The sequence below is a fragment of the Mauremys mutica genome, chromosome 7 (assembly GCF_020497125.1).
Source record: "Mauremys mutica isolate MM-2020 ecotype Southern chromosome 7, ASM2049712v1, whole genome shotgun sequence".
In the NCBI taxonomy this organism is placed as follows: domain Eukaryota; kingdom Metazoa; phylum Chordata; order Testudines; family Geoemydidae; genus Mauremys; species Mauremys mutica.
Genome location: NC_059078.1, coordinates 70,604,554 through 70,622,874, shown reverse-complemented (window position 1 = coordinate 70,622,874; position 18,321 = coordinate 70,604,554). Strand labels below are relative to the sequence as shown.

Sequence of the window (18,321 nt, the reverse complement as noted above, 5' to 3'; positions counted from 1 at the left end):
GGGAGATCTGATCAAAGCCCAAATTAAAGCCAGTTAAACCTATTAGGATTACACTCAAAGGTGCTCTCCAGGCTCCTGTCATCTCCAGCATGGGCACTGTTTTTTGTTTCTTTTGGGTGTGATAGGGAAGGCAGCAAGGGAAGACTGAGGATTTCTAACAAACAACACAACCCAGCACTTTATGGCCTCCACAGCCAGGGCTGGCTCCAGCTTTTTTGTCTCCCCCCAAGTGGCGAAGAGGAAAAAATTAAAATTAAAAAAAGCCCTGATCAGCGGCAATTTGGCAGCCAGTTCTTCCCTCCAAGAGGGACTGAGGGACCTGCTGCTGAATTAACGCCGAAGATGCGGACTTGCCACCCCTTTCCATTGGCCGCCCCAAGCACCTGCTTCCTGTGCTGGTGCCTGCAGCCGGCCCTGTCCACAGCCATTTCTTCAGGTAACTCCTGGCCCATAGCACCTGCAGAACAGCTTGGCCAACCTCAAGACATGATGTTTTAACATCATGAGCCAAACATACACAGGTCATAAGATTCTAGACCCCATAAGATTCATGTTCCCTTGCCGAACATGCCCCTGACCACCCCCAAGGCATAGCGGTGTTGCCAACGCTCACACATTTACAGGGAGTGAAGAAATAAGAAAATTCCTGGACCAGAAAGTTTATAGTCTAGAGCAAAACACAGTCATCTCATACTGGGGGCTATCAAATATCCATTAAATTGGGACTATTTTTAATCTCTGTTTAGCTGCATGGGATTCTAACTGGTGATCTATCTATTAGTAATGCCTGAGCCACCCAATCCCCCATAAGTGCTAATGATGCCCCTTCCAGAATAAGACTTGCTTTCTCACTTTCTGGAGCTTACACACATAAAGGCAGCCACATATTGCTCTCAGTCTCTAACACACGCTGTCTAGCACACCCTATTCTTCAATGGACAGCTGCCATTAACCAAATACAAATAATAATGCAACAGTAAGTCTCATTTTAGTACAATATCCAAATTCATAGAATCATAGATTGTTAGGGTTTGAAGGGACCTCAAGAGATCATCTAGTCCAACCCCCTGCTCAAAGCAGGACCAATCCCCAAATGGCCCCCTCAAGGATTGAACTCACAACCCTGGGTTTAGCAGGCCAATGCTCAAACCACTGAGCTATCTCTCCCCCCATCTAACCATCTAAAGACGTTCCAGGGTCCTTGCACTAATATATTTACATAGATGCATTTTTTTTCCACCCCCACATCATCACTGACAGGGAATGACCTGGCAGTCTTCAGATCCATAACTCAGACCTCTTCCAATTCAGCTGCATTACACCTGACGCCCTCAAGGGCAGGGCAGGATTTCCCTCTTGGGGCCTTGTCTTCCCTGGGAAAAGCATGCATTCTTCAGGGCCGGCTCCAGGGTTTTTGCCACCCTAAGTGGCGGGAAAAAAATAAAATTAAATTAAATTAAAAAAAAAAAAAGCTGCGATCATGATCCGTTGCAGCTCCACCGCGCCGCTTTCTTCTTCAGCGGCAATTTGGCATCAGGTCCTTCCCTCCGAGAGGGACCGAGGGACCTGCCACCCAATTGCCGCCAAAGAGCCCGACGTGCCGCCCCTTCCCCTTGACCACCCCAAGCACCTGCTTGCTGAGCTGGTGCCTGGAGCCAGCTGTGCATTCTTAATGCATATTAACTTGAGGTAAAATCCTCACAAAAACAAGAAAGTTCTGTATTGCCAACTTTAAATAGTCTTTAACTCCACCTGCTAATTCGTGGGCAGACTACAGACAGCCTTCTTGCTTGTGAATGACCTACAGAACAGGAATAATTCACAGAAAGTATTCCATGAATAGTTTTAATTAAATTATGATAAAATTGCAAATTATGATTAAATGTCAATTGTTTGTGGACAATTGGTGCACAACAATAACAAAGAGGGAGATTTATCAAATAAATTATATAATGTAGATTAATCCACCAGTTCTTGTCTTTTCCATCTCTAATATCTACTAGGCACATGCCTGCCAAAAAGCTTATCAACTTCTTGCACAACCTTCCTCCATACTGAATGTGCAAGGAATTTAGAACAATCTCTGTTAACTGAGTATGGCTCTGTTTCCTACCAATGGTTAGACCATGCACAGAGGTTTATGAGTCCACTACTGCCTTGGGTGCTAATGAACCTGCTTGTTTAGCAGTAGAAACCCCTGCTTTTAAATCCAGCAGTCCTGGATACACTGAACTGGGGTCATTGATACATGAATCTGTTGCCATATCAATTTACTATACACAGGGGCAGCTCTAGCCATTTCACCGCCCCAAGCACGGCGGCACGCCACGGGGGGGTGCTCTGCTGGTCGCCGGTCCCGCGGCTCCAGGGGACCTCCCGCAGACGTGCCTGCGGAGGGTCCGCTGGTCCTGCGGCGTGCCTGCGGATGCTCCACCGAAGCCGCGGCACCAGCGGACCCTCCGCAGGCACGCCTGCGGGAGGTCCACCGGAGCCGCCTGCCGCCCTACCGGTGACCGGGAGAGCGCCCCCCGCGGCATGCTGCCCCAAGCATGCACTTGGCGTGCTGGGGCCTGGAGCTGCCCCTGACTATACAAAAGTCTTCCAGTCAGGAGATAGGGAAAAGCCGAAATAAGAGGGTGTAGCCCAATGTAGTAAGAGCCAAGGCAAAGCCAAAGGGAAAGCACTGTGAGTGCTATCTTGGAGAAGGATTTTGGCTTGTCCAAAAGTTGTGGGTATATTTTTGTTATCTGACTTTTCTAGCCATTTACACACTGAACCACTGTTTCTTCTGCTCTGCAATTTAAGTGACACCACATTTTTGCACCATCCTGTAGCAAGCTACTCCTGTGTACAAGGTTAATTTCAAGCTATTGCCTCATTTTAAGCAACTATTTAACACATTCATCTTCTATGCATTTCAATTTCTGCCACCAATGCATTTCTTATAATTGGAATGAGGTGCTCCATTAAGTTTCCTAATAGATTCTGTTTTCAAAACCCAATAATTTAGGGCACAATACATTAAAACAGACAACATGATTAAGCCTGGTGTTTGTGAATATAAGGCTCCATCAACAGTGACCTTTAAAACTAGAGCAAGGCTGGTGGTTAAGATTGGTTCCAGAGAAAGCAATATGCCTAATTGCAATAGGTGCTGTCAACACTATCACCTTCAAAGAATCTTAAAACACAGTACAGTGTAGATGGGAACAAACCATAGCCCTGATTTTTAGAGGTGTAGAACACCTGCAGCTCCCTCAGACTTCATTTGGAGTTGTGAGTGCTCAGCCTTTATGAAAACCAGGCCCATGTTTTTAATTGTATCCCCAAACTATACCAGAATCTTGTCCTACTTTGGAGACACAGCTAAGACATGTTCAAGTCTACACTATTAGCTGCTGTAAGATTGCTTGCATAGCCAGCCCCTCTATGCTGACAGGAGAGAGCTCTGCCATTGACATAAAACCACCTCCATGAGCAGCAGGAGCAATGTTGGTGAGAGAAGCTCTCCCGCCAACATAGCGCTGTGAACACTATCACTTATGCTCAGGGCTGCCAAGAGGTGTGGGACGCCAGTACAAATTACCGGGGCCTGGCGGTCTGGAAGGGGGCCCAGGGCCTGGCTTCCCCAGCCCTGTTTAGCTGGTCCACCCCTGCTGAGGGGGCCAGAAAAAAATTTTTCACTTGGGCTCGAACCTGCTCTCAGCGGTCCTGCTTATGCTGGCAAAACCTGTGTCATTCAGGAGGTGTTTCTTTCACACTCCTACACAAAAAAGGTCAACCCATGCTTTAATTACATCAGGAGGGTACTGTGTTTTAACAGTCTTCTAACAAGGTAGTTTCTTCAGGAAACCCCTGAACTGTGCTTAAATACTGCATCCATAAACTAGGTTTGCCCTGCCATGTGGATGGACCTTTTATTTAATAATTTCTTGTCACTACAGAGTAGCTCTCCCATTTTAAAAACATAATGGATATAAAATTAAAATCTCCCAAATGCTGGTTGGGACTGGAATGACTCCTCTTGGCTCCAAACTGACATAGCTGGAGGCATCAATACAAATGGATTGCACAGCACATATTTTATTCCATCTCCCAGAGAGTAGTTTTTCCTCAGTGTGAATACGTCATGGTGGTGAGCTGCAGCTACTTGACATTTTTACACTAAGGAAAACAAGGTGGGAGAGATTCTCAAAAAACTCAAATGGCAATTAGCTGCACTAGAAAATCAGCCTTGTAGAAGAGAACTTTCATCAGCTGACCTTCTGCTTCCCAGGACATTTAAAAAATGCTACCTCCTCTTATTGTCCTCTCATCTAGCACAGGCCTCTACTGTCCTTTCACCTTCCCATCACTGCTGAGTCAAGAACCTCTCCGCCGTACTGCAACATTCCTCATCTAGCTCCCTCATTTACTCTCTCATTCAAAATGATGAATTGCCCTATCCTCTTCATTTTCAGGCTCTCCATGCTATTATGTTTATTGTAACTTTGTGAGCTGAATCAGCCCTGCTGTAACTCCACTGAAATCCATGGCTGAAGGTGGCAAATATCTTGTGATCATTAGCTCTGTGAAATACTTTGGGTACAGTTTATTATGTATAGCCTCCTTCAGGGAGAGCTGGATTGTGTACTGACTTGGAAGATTTGTATGTGGAAAATGTGTAAAGGGAGTGTTGTTGTTTTTAAGTTTGCCTGGGGATTAGGCATGAGCAAAATTGCTTGTTATTTGTATCTCCTGTGGCATTCACTATGTTTACTCAAGAGAAGAACAGCTGCAGACCCTTGTTCTGCCACCTGTAGGAACATTGCTAATGATTCTCTCAGATAACTCTGGCTTTGTTGTAGTATTCTCCCCACTATATATGGTATTACTGAGACATTATTCTTGTGACGGGCATAGTTCTACTCTGCTTACCTTGTAACAATCTTCGGAGACATGGAGGAGACAGATTGTTTCAGGTAGGTGAGTGTGAAACGTGTTCAGAGCCTGGTCAAACTTCTGTTCATTACCTAGCGTAGTGCAAAGAGGGGATGTTCACCAAGACAGATCCTACTACACATCCTCCTGGAAACATCTGCAAATACCCTGCCCTATCAGGTATAGTCCATATTTGATAACATGCTAGATAAAGATAGCCAGTTTGTCAAACAGTCCCATAAAAAGGCTATTTTTTGCTGACTAATTTTGGGCCAAATGTTCTCACCTCTCCTCAAGGGAGCTAAGAGAAGCCTAGACCTGTGGATTCTGGCCCATAGGGCATAGAATGGGTTGGGGAGAAACTGTTCCATGATATGCCCCCACCAGCCCACGTGGCAGGTGTTTCACAGCGTTCAGGCTCTGTATTTGGGAAAGGCCAGGCTGGAGCAGGGGGCTGGCTGGGCTTTGCCACCTTCTCCCCTCTCAAGTCCAAGGGCAAACCAATGAGAGTGAATGCTGAGTGAGGAGTAACATGTCTGTGCACCTCCCTCCAGGCTATGACAGCACAGCAGAGGTCAGGGGAGCTAGGCAGTATGCTAGTGGAAAGTAAAGTAGCTAAGGGCGAGTGCAGAGGCACAAAGTCTCCACAGGATCATCTGTGTTCAAACGTCAAACTCTGTGCCCCTTCTGAATAGGAACAAAACCAACCCTTCCCCCCCACCCCCTGGAGAATTTGGAATAAACTCCCCAAGTACAAACCTTGGGCATTCCCCTTCCACTTTGGGGGTTACTCCAATGTAGCACAAAGCCCTTCATTTCTCCATGCCCAGAGAATGACCAGCAGTTTTGCTCATCTCAGAAAGCTTCCCAGGTGTTCTCACAGAACTGGGCGGAATCACTCTCAGCTGCAAATCCACCAGCATCAATGGTGTCACACCAGGGACCCATTTAGAATTTAGCCCCACTCTAGCATTACAGGATGTTTGAGAACAAGCCATTTCCCCTTCCTATTCCATGGAGAGAAAACAAAACATTTGAATGTGAAAAACAGGCCAAAAAAGTGTATTTGAGGCTATTATTGTTATTAAAAACAAATATTTTCCAGTCTTTCTGAATGAAAACCATATAGCTGCATGTGACCAAGACTGTTCACTTTTGGTACATAAAGTATTAATGTGATCTCCCTGCTGTGCAAAGTCTGTATTATAGCCATTATTTTCCATGGTCATTTTAATCTATACATTGTGTGTCACATTTCCCTCAGGTTATAGGCAGGGATTTATAGAGACCTACCTTAGAGCATCCTAAATCAAAGCACAGGAACAATTAGCAAATGTATTGGAACCTGGCCAGACTCTCTATCATCATAAAAGTGGGGGATACTGGGCCCCCTGAAGTCCAAAACAATGAAAAAAAAATCTGCTTTGATGGTTACTTATGTTTCCCCTCATAAATTTCCAAAATAAAAAGGCTCTACTGGTGATTTCAAAATAGTTTTTTCCCTATTATGGAGGAAGTTACACTTTCATAGTTAAGGTGGAGCTGAGTTTTCCACTTAAAGCAGTTCAACCTTTTTGTTTCACATGGATATAATTTAGTCTCCCCAAAAACACATTTAACACACACATGTTAATCAGTTTAACTTAAAGTTATTTTTAAACATAGGTCAGTTTAAGAACGATTTATCGCAGGGTAGTTTAAACTAATTTAAGCTAAATTGATTATAAACCAGGGTTTTGTATTGATGTAGAGAGAGACTATACAGCCTTTTGCACCAGTTAAATAAAAAATGATACCTAGTTTTTATGTATTGCTTTTCATCCATAGATCTCAATATGCTTTATAAAAGGTGGAACGGGGGATAGGTCTGTATCATTATGCCTGTTTTACAGATGGGGAAACTGAGGCACAGAGCAGTGACTTGCAGCAGGTCACTCAGCAGGCCAGTGGCAGAGCCAGAAATAAAGCCGGAGTTTCCTGTGTCCCAGTTCAGGTAAATCATACCTTTAGTTAAAGCAGTGCAACTCTGGGAAAAGATGAGCTCTTAGTTGAAATGAATTTTTGAAAATTTACAAGTAATTTAAGAATTAAAAATTAATAAAAAATGGGTCCTTTCAAAAATTTAGCATGCTGTGTCAGACCTTTATATATAATTGAGGTGTGTTTGAATCATAGAATATTAGGGTTGGAAGGGACCTCAGGAGATTATCTAGTCCAACCCCCTGCTCAAAGCAGGACCAATCCCCAAATGGCCCCCTCAAGGATTGAACGCATAACCCTGGGTTTAACAGGCCAATGCTCAAACCACTGAGCTATCTCTTCTCCCCAAAATAAGTGGCCCCCTCAAGGACTGAACTCACAACCCTGGGTTTAGCAGGCCAGTGCTCAAACCATAGTTATCCCTCCAGTTTGTTCATATGGAAGCATCTGTTTAAATTAATGGATTTGCTCGTCTTTTGAATTAGACAATATTTATAGAGGCTGCATAGGAAAAAAAAAATAGTATAAGCCTAATGAGAACACACATTTTGAATTGGCCTGTCACAGAACACGTTTTTCTTACCTGGACCAGTGAGTGCTGAGTGGATCTGACCACAAGGGAAACCACAACTGCAGTCCCTCTCTTCTCCTTTTTCTTCTTTGGCAAAGGTGCTATCAGCAAACCTCTGCACACTTCAGTGTGTGGTGATCAGAGTTCAGAAACAATTCACAACTTTGTTTTCTTTATTAAAGATAAACAGGGGAACCTACACTCCATGCAGTCAAGGGCTGCACTGGTAACCTGACAGGACCCAAGGGCTACATCTAATTGGCATAAATAAAAAAATGCAGAGGAGTGGCTTGTGGAAGCTACAGATGGCAGCATGCAAACTTGCAGATCAAGATGCATGCACCAAACCTGAAGTCTCAATGGGGACTGTTATATGTTGTACAGTGCCTAGAACAATGAGGCTGGGGCCACTAGTGGACACTAATAACAAAATAACAATGTGTCACTCCTCCATGCTACAGATGAATACAGTCATGGGCTGCATGGTAAAAATCTAAAGAGTGGCCACTCAACTACTCAGCAGAGAGGGTCTGCTTTTATTTGGAAGAGAACCTCATCTTCTCATATCCAGGCACTTTTCATTTCATGTGAAAGAAAGTTACATTTTCAGAGGCCCGGTTTCCACCTCTCGTGAACAATAGATGCATTAGAACTGCAATACTAAAAGGCCACTTTCCCCAACATGGTGAGATTAACTAAAAGAATCCTGGAATGTTAAATGCTCACATGAAAATCCACAACCACCCCATTCAATACAATGCCTTTATGGACAATGTGAGCATGAGGGAGCCCTGCTCCTGACTGGGATCTCTGCAGTAATAAAATAAAAATAATAATAATAATGAGGAAATTCAGCTTGAGGAAACAAGATCTCATCTCTGAATGAGCTCCCAAAAGATTATAATCCCAAAATGTTATCTGACCACTGCCATCTGGGGGAGGAAGAAGTATCATCATTAGTTTTGTGCCAGTAATGTGTTTGGTGCTCTATATGACAAAATGAAAATAGTCCCCTCCCATCTTCCCAAGAGCTTGCAATTTAATGCTTTGTCCACATAGCCCAAAAGGTGTTTTTTTCCCCTCAACTGAGTTATTTTAATATAACTGAAAACCCCCTTTCACTTCCCCCCACCACAATGTAGGCAGTTTAATATCATTACAATCAATTGAGCTGGAGTTGCAGCTAGCCAGAGATGTTAGGAGTAACAAGAAGGGTTTCTTCAGGCATGTTAGCAACAAGAAGAAAGTCAAGGGAAGTGTGGGCCCCTTGCTGAATGAGGGAGGGAACCTAGTGACAGAGGATGTGGAGAAAGCTAGTGTGCTCAATGCTTTTTTTGCCTCTGTCTTCACAGACAAGGTCAGCTCCCAGACAGCTGCACTCTGCAGCACGGTATGGGGAGGAGGTGACCAGCTCTCTGTGGAGAAAGTAGTAGTTCGAGACTATTTAGAAAAGCTGGACAAGCACAAGTCCATGGGGCCGGATGCACTGCATCCGAGGGTGCTAAAGGAGTTGGCCGATGAGATTGCAGAGCCATTGGCCATTATCTTTGAAAAATCATGGCAATCAGGGGAGGTCCCGGATGACTGGAAAAAAGCTAATGTAGTGCCCATCTTTAAAAAAGGGAAGAAGGAAGATCCAGGGAACTACAGGCCAGTCAGTCTCACCTAAGTCCCTGGAAAAATCATGGAACAGGTCCTCAAGGAATCAATTCTGAACCACTTAAAGGAGGGGAAAGTGATCAGGAACAGTCAGCATGGATTCACCAAGGGCAAGTCATGCCTGACTAACCTAATTGCCTTCTATGATGAGATAACTGGCTCTCTGGATGAGGGGAAAGCAGTGGATGTGCTATTTCTGGACTTTAGCAAAGCTTTTGATACAGTCTCCCACAGTATTCTTGCCAGCAAGTTAAAGAAGTCTGGGCTGGATGAATGGACGGTAAACTGGCTAGATGGTCGGGCTCAACGGGTAGTGATCAATGGTTCCATGTCTAGTTGGCAGCCGGTATCAAGTAGAGTGCCCCAAGGGTCGGTGCTGGGGCCGGTTTTGTTTATCTTCATTAACGATCTGGAGGATGGTGTGGACTGCACCCTTAGCAAGTTTGCAGATGACACTAAACTGGGAGGAGTGGTTGATACGCTGGAGGGTAGGGATAGGATACAGAGGGACCTAGACAAATTAGAGGATTGGGCCAAAAGAAATATGATGAGGTTCAACAAGGACAAGTGCAGAGTCCTGCACTTAGGACGGAAGAATCCCATGCACTGCTACAGACTAGGGACCGAATGGCTGGGCAGCAGTTCTGCAGAAAAGGACCTAGGGGTTACGGTGGACGAAAAGCTGAATATGAGTGAACAGTGTGCCCTTGTTGCCAAGAAGGCTAATGGCATTTTGGGTTGTATAAGTAGGGGCATTTCCAGCAGATCGAGGGATGTGATCATTCCCCTCTATTCAGCACTGGTGAGGCCTCATTTGGAGTACTGTGTCCAGTTTTGGGCCCCACACTACAAGAAGGATGTGGATAAATTGGAGAGAGTCCAGTGGAGGGCAACAAAAATGATTAGGGGGCTGGAGCACATGACTTACGAGGAGAGGCTGAGGGAACTGAGATTGTTTAGCCTGCAGAAGAGAAGAATGAGGGGGGATTTGATAGCTGCTTTCAACTACCTGAAAGGGGGTTCCAAAGAGGATGGATCTAGACTGTTCTCAGTGGTAGATGACAGAACAAGGAGTAATGGTCTCAAGTTGCAGAGGGGGAGGTTTAGGTTGGACATTAGGAAAAACTTTTTCACTAGTAGGGTGGTGAAGCACTGGAATGGGTTACCTAGGGAGGTGGTGGAATCTCCTTCCTTAGAGGTTTTTAAGGTCAGGCTTGACAAAGCCCTGGCTGGGATGATTTAGTTGGGTTTGATCCTGCTTTGAGCAGGGGGTTGGACTAGATGACCTCCTGAGGTCCCTTCCAACCCTGAGATTCTATGATTAGACATGATCGTTAAGGGTATTTTCAACAGAATTATGCTAACTTGGGGTGGGGGTGGGGGAGGAAATCACACATTTTTGCTCCCAGGCAGGCAGAGTCCCAAAGTACTTGCACAAGTTGTGGAGTATGCATTCACGGATCTAGCCACAGTCCAAGTGAACAATGAAGAAAAGCCCAAATACTGACCAGGGACGAGATGCAGATGAATCATTTTTTCTTTTTAACACTTGGCTTTGAACTACAGAGGAAGGCATATCGGAAGTACTTCTACGGTGCTCGAGTTCAGGAATGCAAGACCCAGATATATGGAAGTGACTACTTCCATGGCATTTACTATAACACCAAAGCCAAATAATGCACCTGCCCTCTCCAGGATGTGGCTGTTGTAGAGTAGCGAGCTTCCTGCCTTTTCACAGTAGCTCTGCTGCAGGGCAGAATTAGGAAAAGACTGAAGGCTTGTTTACACTCAGAACGCTACAGAGGCACGGCTGCACCGTTGCAGCGCTTCAAAGTAGACAATACTTATGCCAATGGGAAGACCTCTCCTGTCCACCTCCCTGAGAGGCGATAGCTAGGTTGACGGACGAATTCTTCTGTCGACCTAGTGCTCTCTATGCAGGTACTTGTACTGTCTTAACAATGCCACTCAAGGGTGTGGTTTTTTCACACCTGTGCCCTGTAGTTATGCTGACTTAATTTTCTAGTGTAGACCAGGCCTGAGCATTACCAACCCAGAGACAGATTCTGACACCCTTATTCACATTAAGTAGCACCTTACTCCGTGAGCAGTCCATTGAAATCAAGGTGATCCATTCATAAATGAATGACATTCAGTAATTAACATTAAAATAGTTTAATGGTTGCTGGCAGAGGATGCAGTATGGATGTAACTGCACGGAAATACAAAGGGGACAGTTCTCCAGTAGATTTAACCCCGCCCCCTCCAAAAAAAATTACATCTTTTATTTATATGCATTTCCAAATGATAAGAGGTCATATTAGTATTTTTCCCCCTTGTCTTTTCAATAGCAAGTTCGATTTATTCCAAGGCATGGTTTCAGATAGTGTCTTTTGATTTGATGTTTGTAGGTACTGAATAGATAACTATCCTCCAGTTCCATTTGAGATCTGATGAGACCTCCAGAAACTCACTTCTCTCTCTCTCTAGATCCCTTCAAGCTTGACTTCTGCCTCTTTTTCTCCTTCTGTCCCATAATTCGAAAGAGTTTTTTCTTGGCTTCCTTTTGCCTCTTAAATTTCTCTTCCTCCTCCTTGTGCTTCCTTTTGAGGTAATCTTTAAGGTGCTGACGATGGTTTAATTTGGCCTTCTTTATTTTGTAACTATGCACGGTACCCAAAGCAGTAAGTAGGGCTGATATCTGATTGAAACAGAAAACAAAGAGTTAAATATACAAATAGTTACATTTTGGGTGAGCCACAGAACAGCTCTCAAAAGTAAGAACAAATTTAACCCCTGGGAAACCATAAGTTAAAGATATTTAATGAACAGTGTCAGGATCAGAGACATTGGGCAACTCACTTACTCTGTTTCACCTTTGTAAAATGGGGATAATTACCATGCCTAATCATAGGAATATTAAAAGGCTTAATTATCATTTATGAAGCTATTTTGAGATCCTTCATTGAAGGTATTATTGAAAAGTGTTGTGCATCATCATTAATATAAGATTATTTAACTTTACAGGAAGGCTAAATTGAGGTTTACATCCTCCCGTTCTTACAAACCCTCTATCTTTCCCCAAATCCTGCCTCAATTTCTTTGTGTGTTCAAAGCCTCTCTTTACTATTAATGGATGGCAAACGTAAGAGCAAAGAGAAGCAGGCAATTATATACCTAAAACTCCCATATGGTGTGATAACTGTACACCATTGACCTAAACATCTTGAGAACACTATGACTAGGACATATGAACACTAGGACTGGGACATACTAGGAGAATTGGGGAGACACATTTTTGCCATACATGATCTACTACAACAATTCCTAGCAACTATCTGCTCTGTAGTCTGCTCAGGACCAATTAAGCACAGAGCTCTGGTATGTACCATATACAGAGATGGAGTGATGGCTGGAGGCAAGATATAATCCCAGGAACAATTTTTTGGCAATAGCTGCACATTTCAGTGATCCTAAAATTAAACTAAGAGTCACATGATCCAAGCAACACCATCTTAAACAGGAAGTGTTAATTTCACAACAAAACATATTTACCTTCTTTTCATGAGGCTCCCTGATAACCGCTGGTCTCCACTGGTCCTTCGTAGGCTTAGCTTTCTTCTCATGATTCTTAGGCTTATTCTTAAATGGCAGTGCCTTCTGGAGTGCTTTAGGAATGTGGAGCTTATTGAAATGCTTCTTCTCCCTCACTATTGGCTGAAAAAACAAATTTCACACACGCATAGAGTCATATTTCTATAACACTTTTCCTGTGCACAGTATTTTACATTTCAAATAAAATTAGTTCTCTGTCTTTCTTGCCCTTGGCTAGGGATGATAGACATAATCTAACACAGGTGAACCTAAGGCTAAGATTTTGTCATGGATATTTTTAGTAAAAGTCATGGACAGGTCATGGGCAATAAAGAAAAATTCATAGAAACCCATGACCTGTCCCTGACTTTTACTAAAAATATCCATGATAAAATGGGAAGGGGCTGGGCAGCTGAGGGGGGGCTGGGAGCTCCATAGTCCCCGCCACCCACGGGGGCTCAGAGCTCCAGGGTCCCCCTGCCATGGTGGTTGGGGAGCAGCTGGGATCTCTCTGCCCCCACTGTAGGGGCCAGGGAGTTGCGAGATACCCACTGCCCATGATGGCCCACTGCCTCAGGCGGTGGGGATACCTCACAACTCCCTTATCACTTATGGGTCTTCAAAAAATCCCATGATGTGGTTTTACGAGATTATGGATATTAGCTTTGCCATCCAGGACAAATGTCTTTGTGGTAATTAAGAAGTCTCCCTATATCAACCTCAATGCCATTTTATCTGGATGTCCCACTGGTTCTCCAACTTTTCATGGGTCACTTTGTAAATTCTCATTGATCCACCATCCAACTCAACACCTCGATCTCCCACAACTTGGTTCTTGCTCTGCAGACCACCCAAAAAGGGCCATGACAACTACTCTGTGAGTGAAGAGATGTACACATACATACACACACGTATATACATTGCACTTAATTTTACACTGATTTTAGGAACAGCGGAGGCCACACACACACATTTTAACTCGCAGATTGCAAGAATATAAAAAGATACCTTATAGAGGGAATCTTTCTTTTGCTTCAGTCTGATGCCCAGTTCGTGCCTCAGTTGGCCAGTTGTCTTCATTCCTGTCCAAGTATCTTTCTCACCTGCTGGCTTCAGCAAGGATGTTACTGGGTTATAGAAGGCTGGGATGGAAACAGGATACCAAGTCCGCATAAAGACAATATCTGAAAGGAAAGAACATGATCACATAGCTTTTGACAATGCGGTTTACTGTATCCACACTACAGCTAAACATCATTTGAATAAGGTAGTCAACTGAATTGCAAACCACACACTAAATTAACTTCTATTTTACAAGAGGAGAACTCCTCTTATTCTCAGTCTCTAGAACATCAGGCAGAGCAATGCATGTATTAATACCAACTCCTCAAAACCTGCATACAAGTTACACAAAGAGAAGCATATTCCTGAAGAGTCCCAAGTTGAGTATCACTGTACTAGATATTCCTACCCAATTAAAAAACATATAATGACCTATAGCAAAGGAGGTCACATATAGTCTGTGCCTATCAACAGCAGCATATCCAAATAATTAGTCTTCCCTCTACATGTTTTTCAAAGCCAAACTATATGCTGCTATGATTTTCCACTAGCACAAATTCAATATGGTGTAACTACAATCATATGAGAACAGAGCATAGGGCACAGTGACCTGATGCACATATCATCCGACTGCAGTCAAGTAGGGAATCCCAGCAGATCTGCTTTGTAATCACACATCAGATGACAGAAAAGCTTCTGATTAAGGGCTATCAACTCTCCTCTGATTCACAATAAAAGTCCCTTTCTAGCACTCACATCGCTATATACAGCATATGCTTGAGTTCTCTAGGCAAACCGAGTTCTAAGTTCTCCAGAATATAGTTTACAAAACAAACTAACACTGAGGGCAGAAATAGGTCACCTAATAGACCTTCTTCATCTGTATTTCCTATTATTCTCAGTAATGGCATCATCGAAAAGAACCAAACATAAGTGATTTTTTTCCAACTCTTTGTCACACACATTCATCACCACATCTGATAAATACTCAAAAGATTCTGTTCTCTCTGAATTCACATTTAGGTTATTAGAGATTCAATACAAATGGTGCTTACATATTCGAGGAAGGAGGAGGAAAGGCATGGGATGATGATCTCTTATTTGGGGAGTGCTACTCACCACTCATCAGCAGCTTGTCTTCGAATGTTGCCCTGAACGCTCCTTCGGGTTTTCTAAGAGCCTTTTTGATCTGTCCTCGAATACCACTCACAGTGCGTATGGCCGCCCCTTCAAATTTAGCCACTTCCAATGGAGAATTGAACATTCCCTGTGAAACACAAAGATTATAGACCATTTATTAAAGATGGTATGTTTATTATGAATAAATTACAATCCTACCACTCTCTATACAGACTTGTGTAGGCCACAAAAACACAATCATCCCCAAGCAGTTTATCATAAACAGGGAACTGGGATCATAAAATGTTGTTCTTAAATTTATAATGACACTGATCACATTAAGAATCTATGATAGTGATTATTTTTTTCTTCTAAGATAGTCATCATCTAATTTACACCATATAAATAGGAGGTAAAATTTCAGGTTTCCATCTTTGCACCCACCCATCTCAACCATGAACATGTTAGAACGATTCTTCCCATTTCTCCTTTGAAGATTTGTTTGCCATAACATAACATTTGGCAGGTGTCTTGTAAGGCGTAACTGCCTTAAATTACTTTAGAGGTAGGATGGGGAGGGGGGGGAGTACCTAATATAATGCAGCATTCTAGGACACGAGTTTCTGCATTTATAAAATACAAATCAATGGGATTACTCATGGGCTTAAAGGTAAGTGAGTAATTGAGTGCTTTGCTGGACTGGGTGCAGAGCACTCAGCAACTTGCAGGCTCAAGCCCCAAGTCCCCTAACCTGAAGCTCTGTTTCCCTGATTTAGGGTAGCCTGCAGGCTACACTAAAGCTGTTTGGCTCCTTGGAAACTCAGTCTTACACCACCTCCTCCCCTCCAGCCAACTCCACAACCGTACAGGAAGTCTTAATTTCTGCAGGAGCTCAGCTTCCGTCCTGCAGTTTGTAAATGCTATAGGACCAAACCCTGCTGGAGAAGGAACAGACTAGATTAACATTCTGCTGAGATGGCAGGCACTGGGGAAGCCGGCCAACTGATTATCCACACCCCACTTTTACGAAACCCTCTTGAAGACAGTACTGTATTTGGCACAAAGAGTTTAGAAGAGTGAGGTCTGGCTAGTGGACGTAGTGATAATAATTTACATTCCCTGTAAGATACTTTAACAAAATGTATTGAATATGCTTTAAATAAAAATTACAAGGCCAAAAACCCATTCAACATCCCTAACTCAGCAAAATTCCCATTACTTTCAGATTTCTGCCTGAAAAAAGACTGATGAACAGAGCCCGAAGTTGCATCTCCTTCTGACCTTCATTCTAGCAGGATTACAGTACACACACATACCTTAATAAATGATGTGTTTTTGTAAATTTTAAACGGGAAACCAGTCAGCTTTAATTTCTTCACGACTGTTATGGATTTATCTAAATCAAGCACAACTCCTGTGGCAGCTATCCGGAAATCAGGCTGAAATATACAACAGTATGGATGACTGATAGATCATTAAATGTGTATAACAACAATCCTACTGCAGCAACTGAAGAACTCACTTGACAGGTACTATTTCATGACATGTCATAACCAGAGTTCACAGACTTTACAACTTTAGCTGTAGCACTGCAGCATGGCAAACGAAAATCAACTTCATGAAAACTGGTTGAGTTACTGCCAATGTCACATCCCTAGCACCCATTTATGAGCTATTCAGAATGGCTATTCAAATGAATTTTAAAGTCATCTTTAAGATTTTTTCCCCATTTTCTACTGTACTCTGCACTCTGTTTCTTCATGAAAAAGAATTTTACACGCACACACATGCAGAACGGCTTAGAGCCAAGGGACCTTGTTATTGTAATAACCACCATACCTCTCTTGTTGAGATATTATGAAGATATCCTTTAAATATTTAAAAACCAAAACAGTAAGGCCATATAAAAGAAGACAGACTTCTCTCAGAGCTGGGTTAACAAAACAACCCCTCAAGAGTTACTACCTGGCTCGCCAGGGAGCAATCTGAATTCCTTAATATGTGGTGCAAGTGCACACAAGTGTACGTCCAATAAAGGCATACCTACACTTGGAGCGAGGGTTGTGATTCCCACCTCTCACAGACTTACTTGCACAAGCTCTCATGGAGCTAGCGTGCTAAAAATAGCAACATAGGCCAGCCGTGCCTAGAACAAACTCGCCTGAATCCCCTGCTAAGTTCCTGTGCTGTCACTCACTGCAGCTACACTACTAATTTTTAGCATGCTAGCTCAAAAAGAGCTAGCACATGTACATCTGTATGTGCTGGAAATCACAACTCTAGCTCTAAGTCAGCGGTTCTTGACTAAAACACTGCCAGAAACTGGGAATAAGTGACAGGGGATGGATCGCTTGATGATTACCTGCTCTGTTCATTCCCTTGGGGCACCTGGCACTGGGCACTGTCGGAAGACAGGATACTGGGCTAGATGGACCTTTGGTCTGACACAATAGGTCTTATTTTCTGATGAAGCCATAATTAAAGAAAGCCTCATCATTTATGAGCACATTTCTTGTTTTTTGTTCATGACTGCATCACTAGACTCTCTACTGGCGGTTGAAGCAGATACTATGCATAAAAATGAGTTCATTGTGCCTCTTATCACAAAGCAGAAAGAGCAATTCACTGTTAAGCACATGAGGTCAGGACTTGGGAAAGCCACGTGTGGTTAAACTAGGGCAGCACAGAGACAGTGACTTACAATGATTCTTTACCCTTGAGTGCCAACAGGGTGCTCAGAGTGGCATAAAAGAAGATAAACTCCCTAAGGTAGGGCCCATACAAGCCACTGCCAATTTCCATTTCAGAAAAGGCTGGCGCAGGCTCCTACCAGCTTAAGTAGAAAGGATGCTCTGTTGATGAGGCTGCTGCCCACAGATAAGGATCGTCTACATTCAAGTCCCTCCGCTGGATGTTTGCACAGGTGGATGTGTAAATGCCCAAATTGGCATCTGCACAGCCACCTCCACATAGGCAATGTGTCCGGACCTGCTCCACAAATGCCATACCAGGAGGCATCTGGTCTACAAAACGGCAGTCCTCTACTGAAGTGTCTGTGAAACAGGTCCGGACATGTTCGGGGGAAGATGACATCATCTTGCAGGCTGAAACTGATCCCCTGGACCTGCAAATCCATCTGCTGATGGTGCGACCCACAGTTGGGAATCTGTGCTCTAAGTGTTACACATAGCCTAAACGTATACACAACCAAAAGCATACTTTAATATAGTATGCACACTACCACTGATCAACAATGTTGAAGAGACACCTGTAATATTTCTGGCAAACAGGGTTTCAGATCAATCACAGTGCAGGAAAAAAAACTCTTGTGTCAGGTATGTCACTACCCTTCAGTTAATCTGATCTCACTATAATGAGGTTATCCTATACACTTGGAACATCAGACCAGCAGGGGT

The 18,321-nt window shown here is 43.4% G+C and overlaps 1 protein-coding gene and 2 long non-coding RNA genes across 5 annotated transcripts in view; 1 reads left to right on the top strand and 2 right to left on the bottom strand.

Moving 5' to 3' along the window:
- Positions 1–1,297: 1,297 nt before the first annotated feature.
- Positions 1,298–5,794, bottom strand: LOC123374571. Its single transcript, XR_006581133.1, has 3 exons — positions 5,680–5,794; positions 4,918–5,012; positions 1,298–1,422 (listed from the first exon to the last, which is right to left on the bottom strand). It is a non-coding gene; the product is annotated as an uncharacterized LOC123374571 (long non-coding RNA).
- Positions 4,837–16,726, top strand: LOC123374570. Its single transcript, XR_006581132.1, has 3 exons — positions 4,837–4,961; positions 6,813–6,913; positions 16,131–16,726. It is a non-coding gene; the product is annotated as an uncharacterized LOC123374570 (long non-coding RNA).
- BMS1 (BMS1 ribosome biogenesis factor) overlaps positions 11,290–18,321 on the bottom strand; it is a 40,360-nt gene continuing 33,328 nt past the window's right edge. For all 3 annotated transcript variants that reach the window (XM_045024646.1, XM_045024648.1, XM_045024647.1), the window contains exons 19-23: positions 16,222–16,344; positions 14,906–15,053; positions 13,733–13,908; positions 12,686–12,847; positions 11,290–11,831 (exon numbers count right to left, since the gene is read on the bottom strand). In XM_045024646.1, coding sequence (XP_044880581.1) covers positions 11,601–11,831; positions 12,686–12,847; positions 13,733–13,908; positions 14,906–15,053; positions 16,222–16,344 — 840 coding nt within the window. In that variant the 3' untranslated portion in view covers positions 11,290–11,600. The remainder of the gene's footprint in view (positions 11,832–12,685; positions 12,848–13,732; positions 13,909–14,905; positions 15,054–16,221; positions 16,345–18,321) is intronic.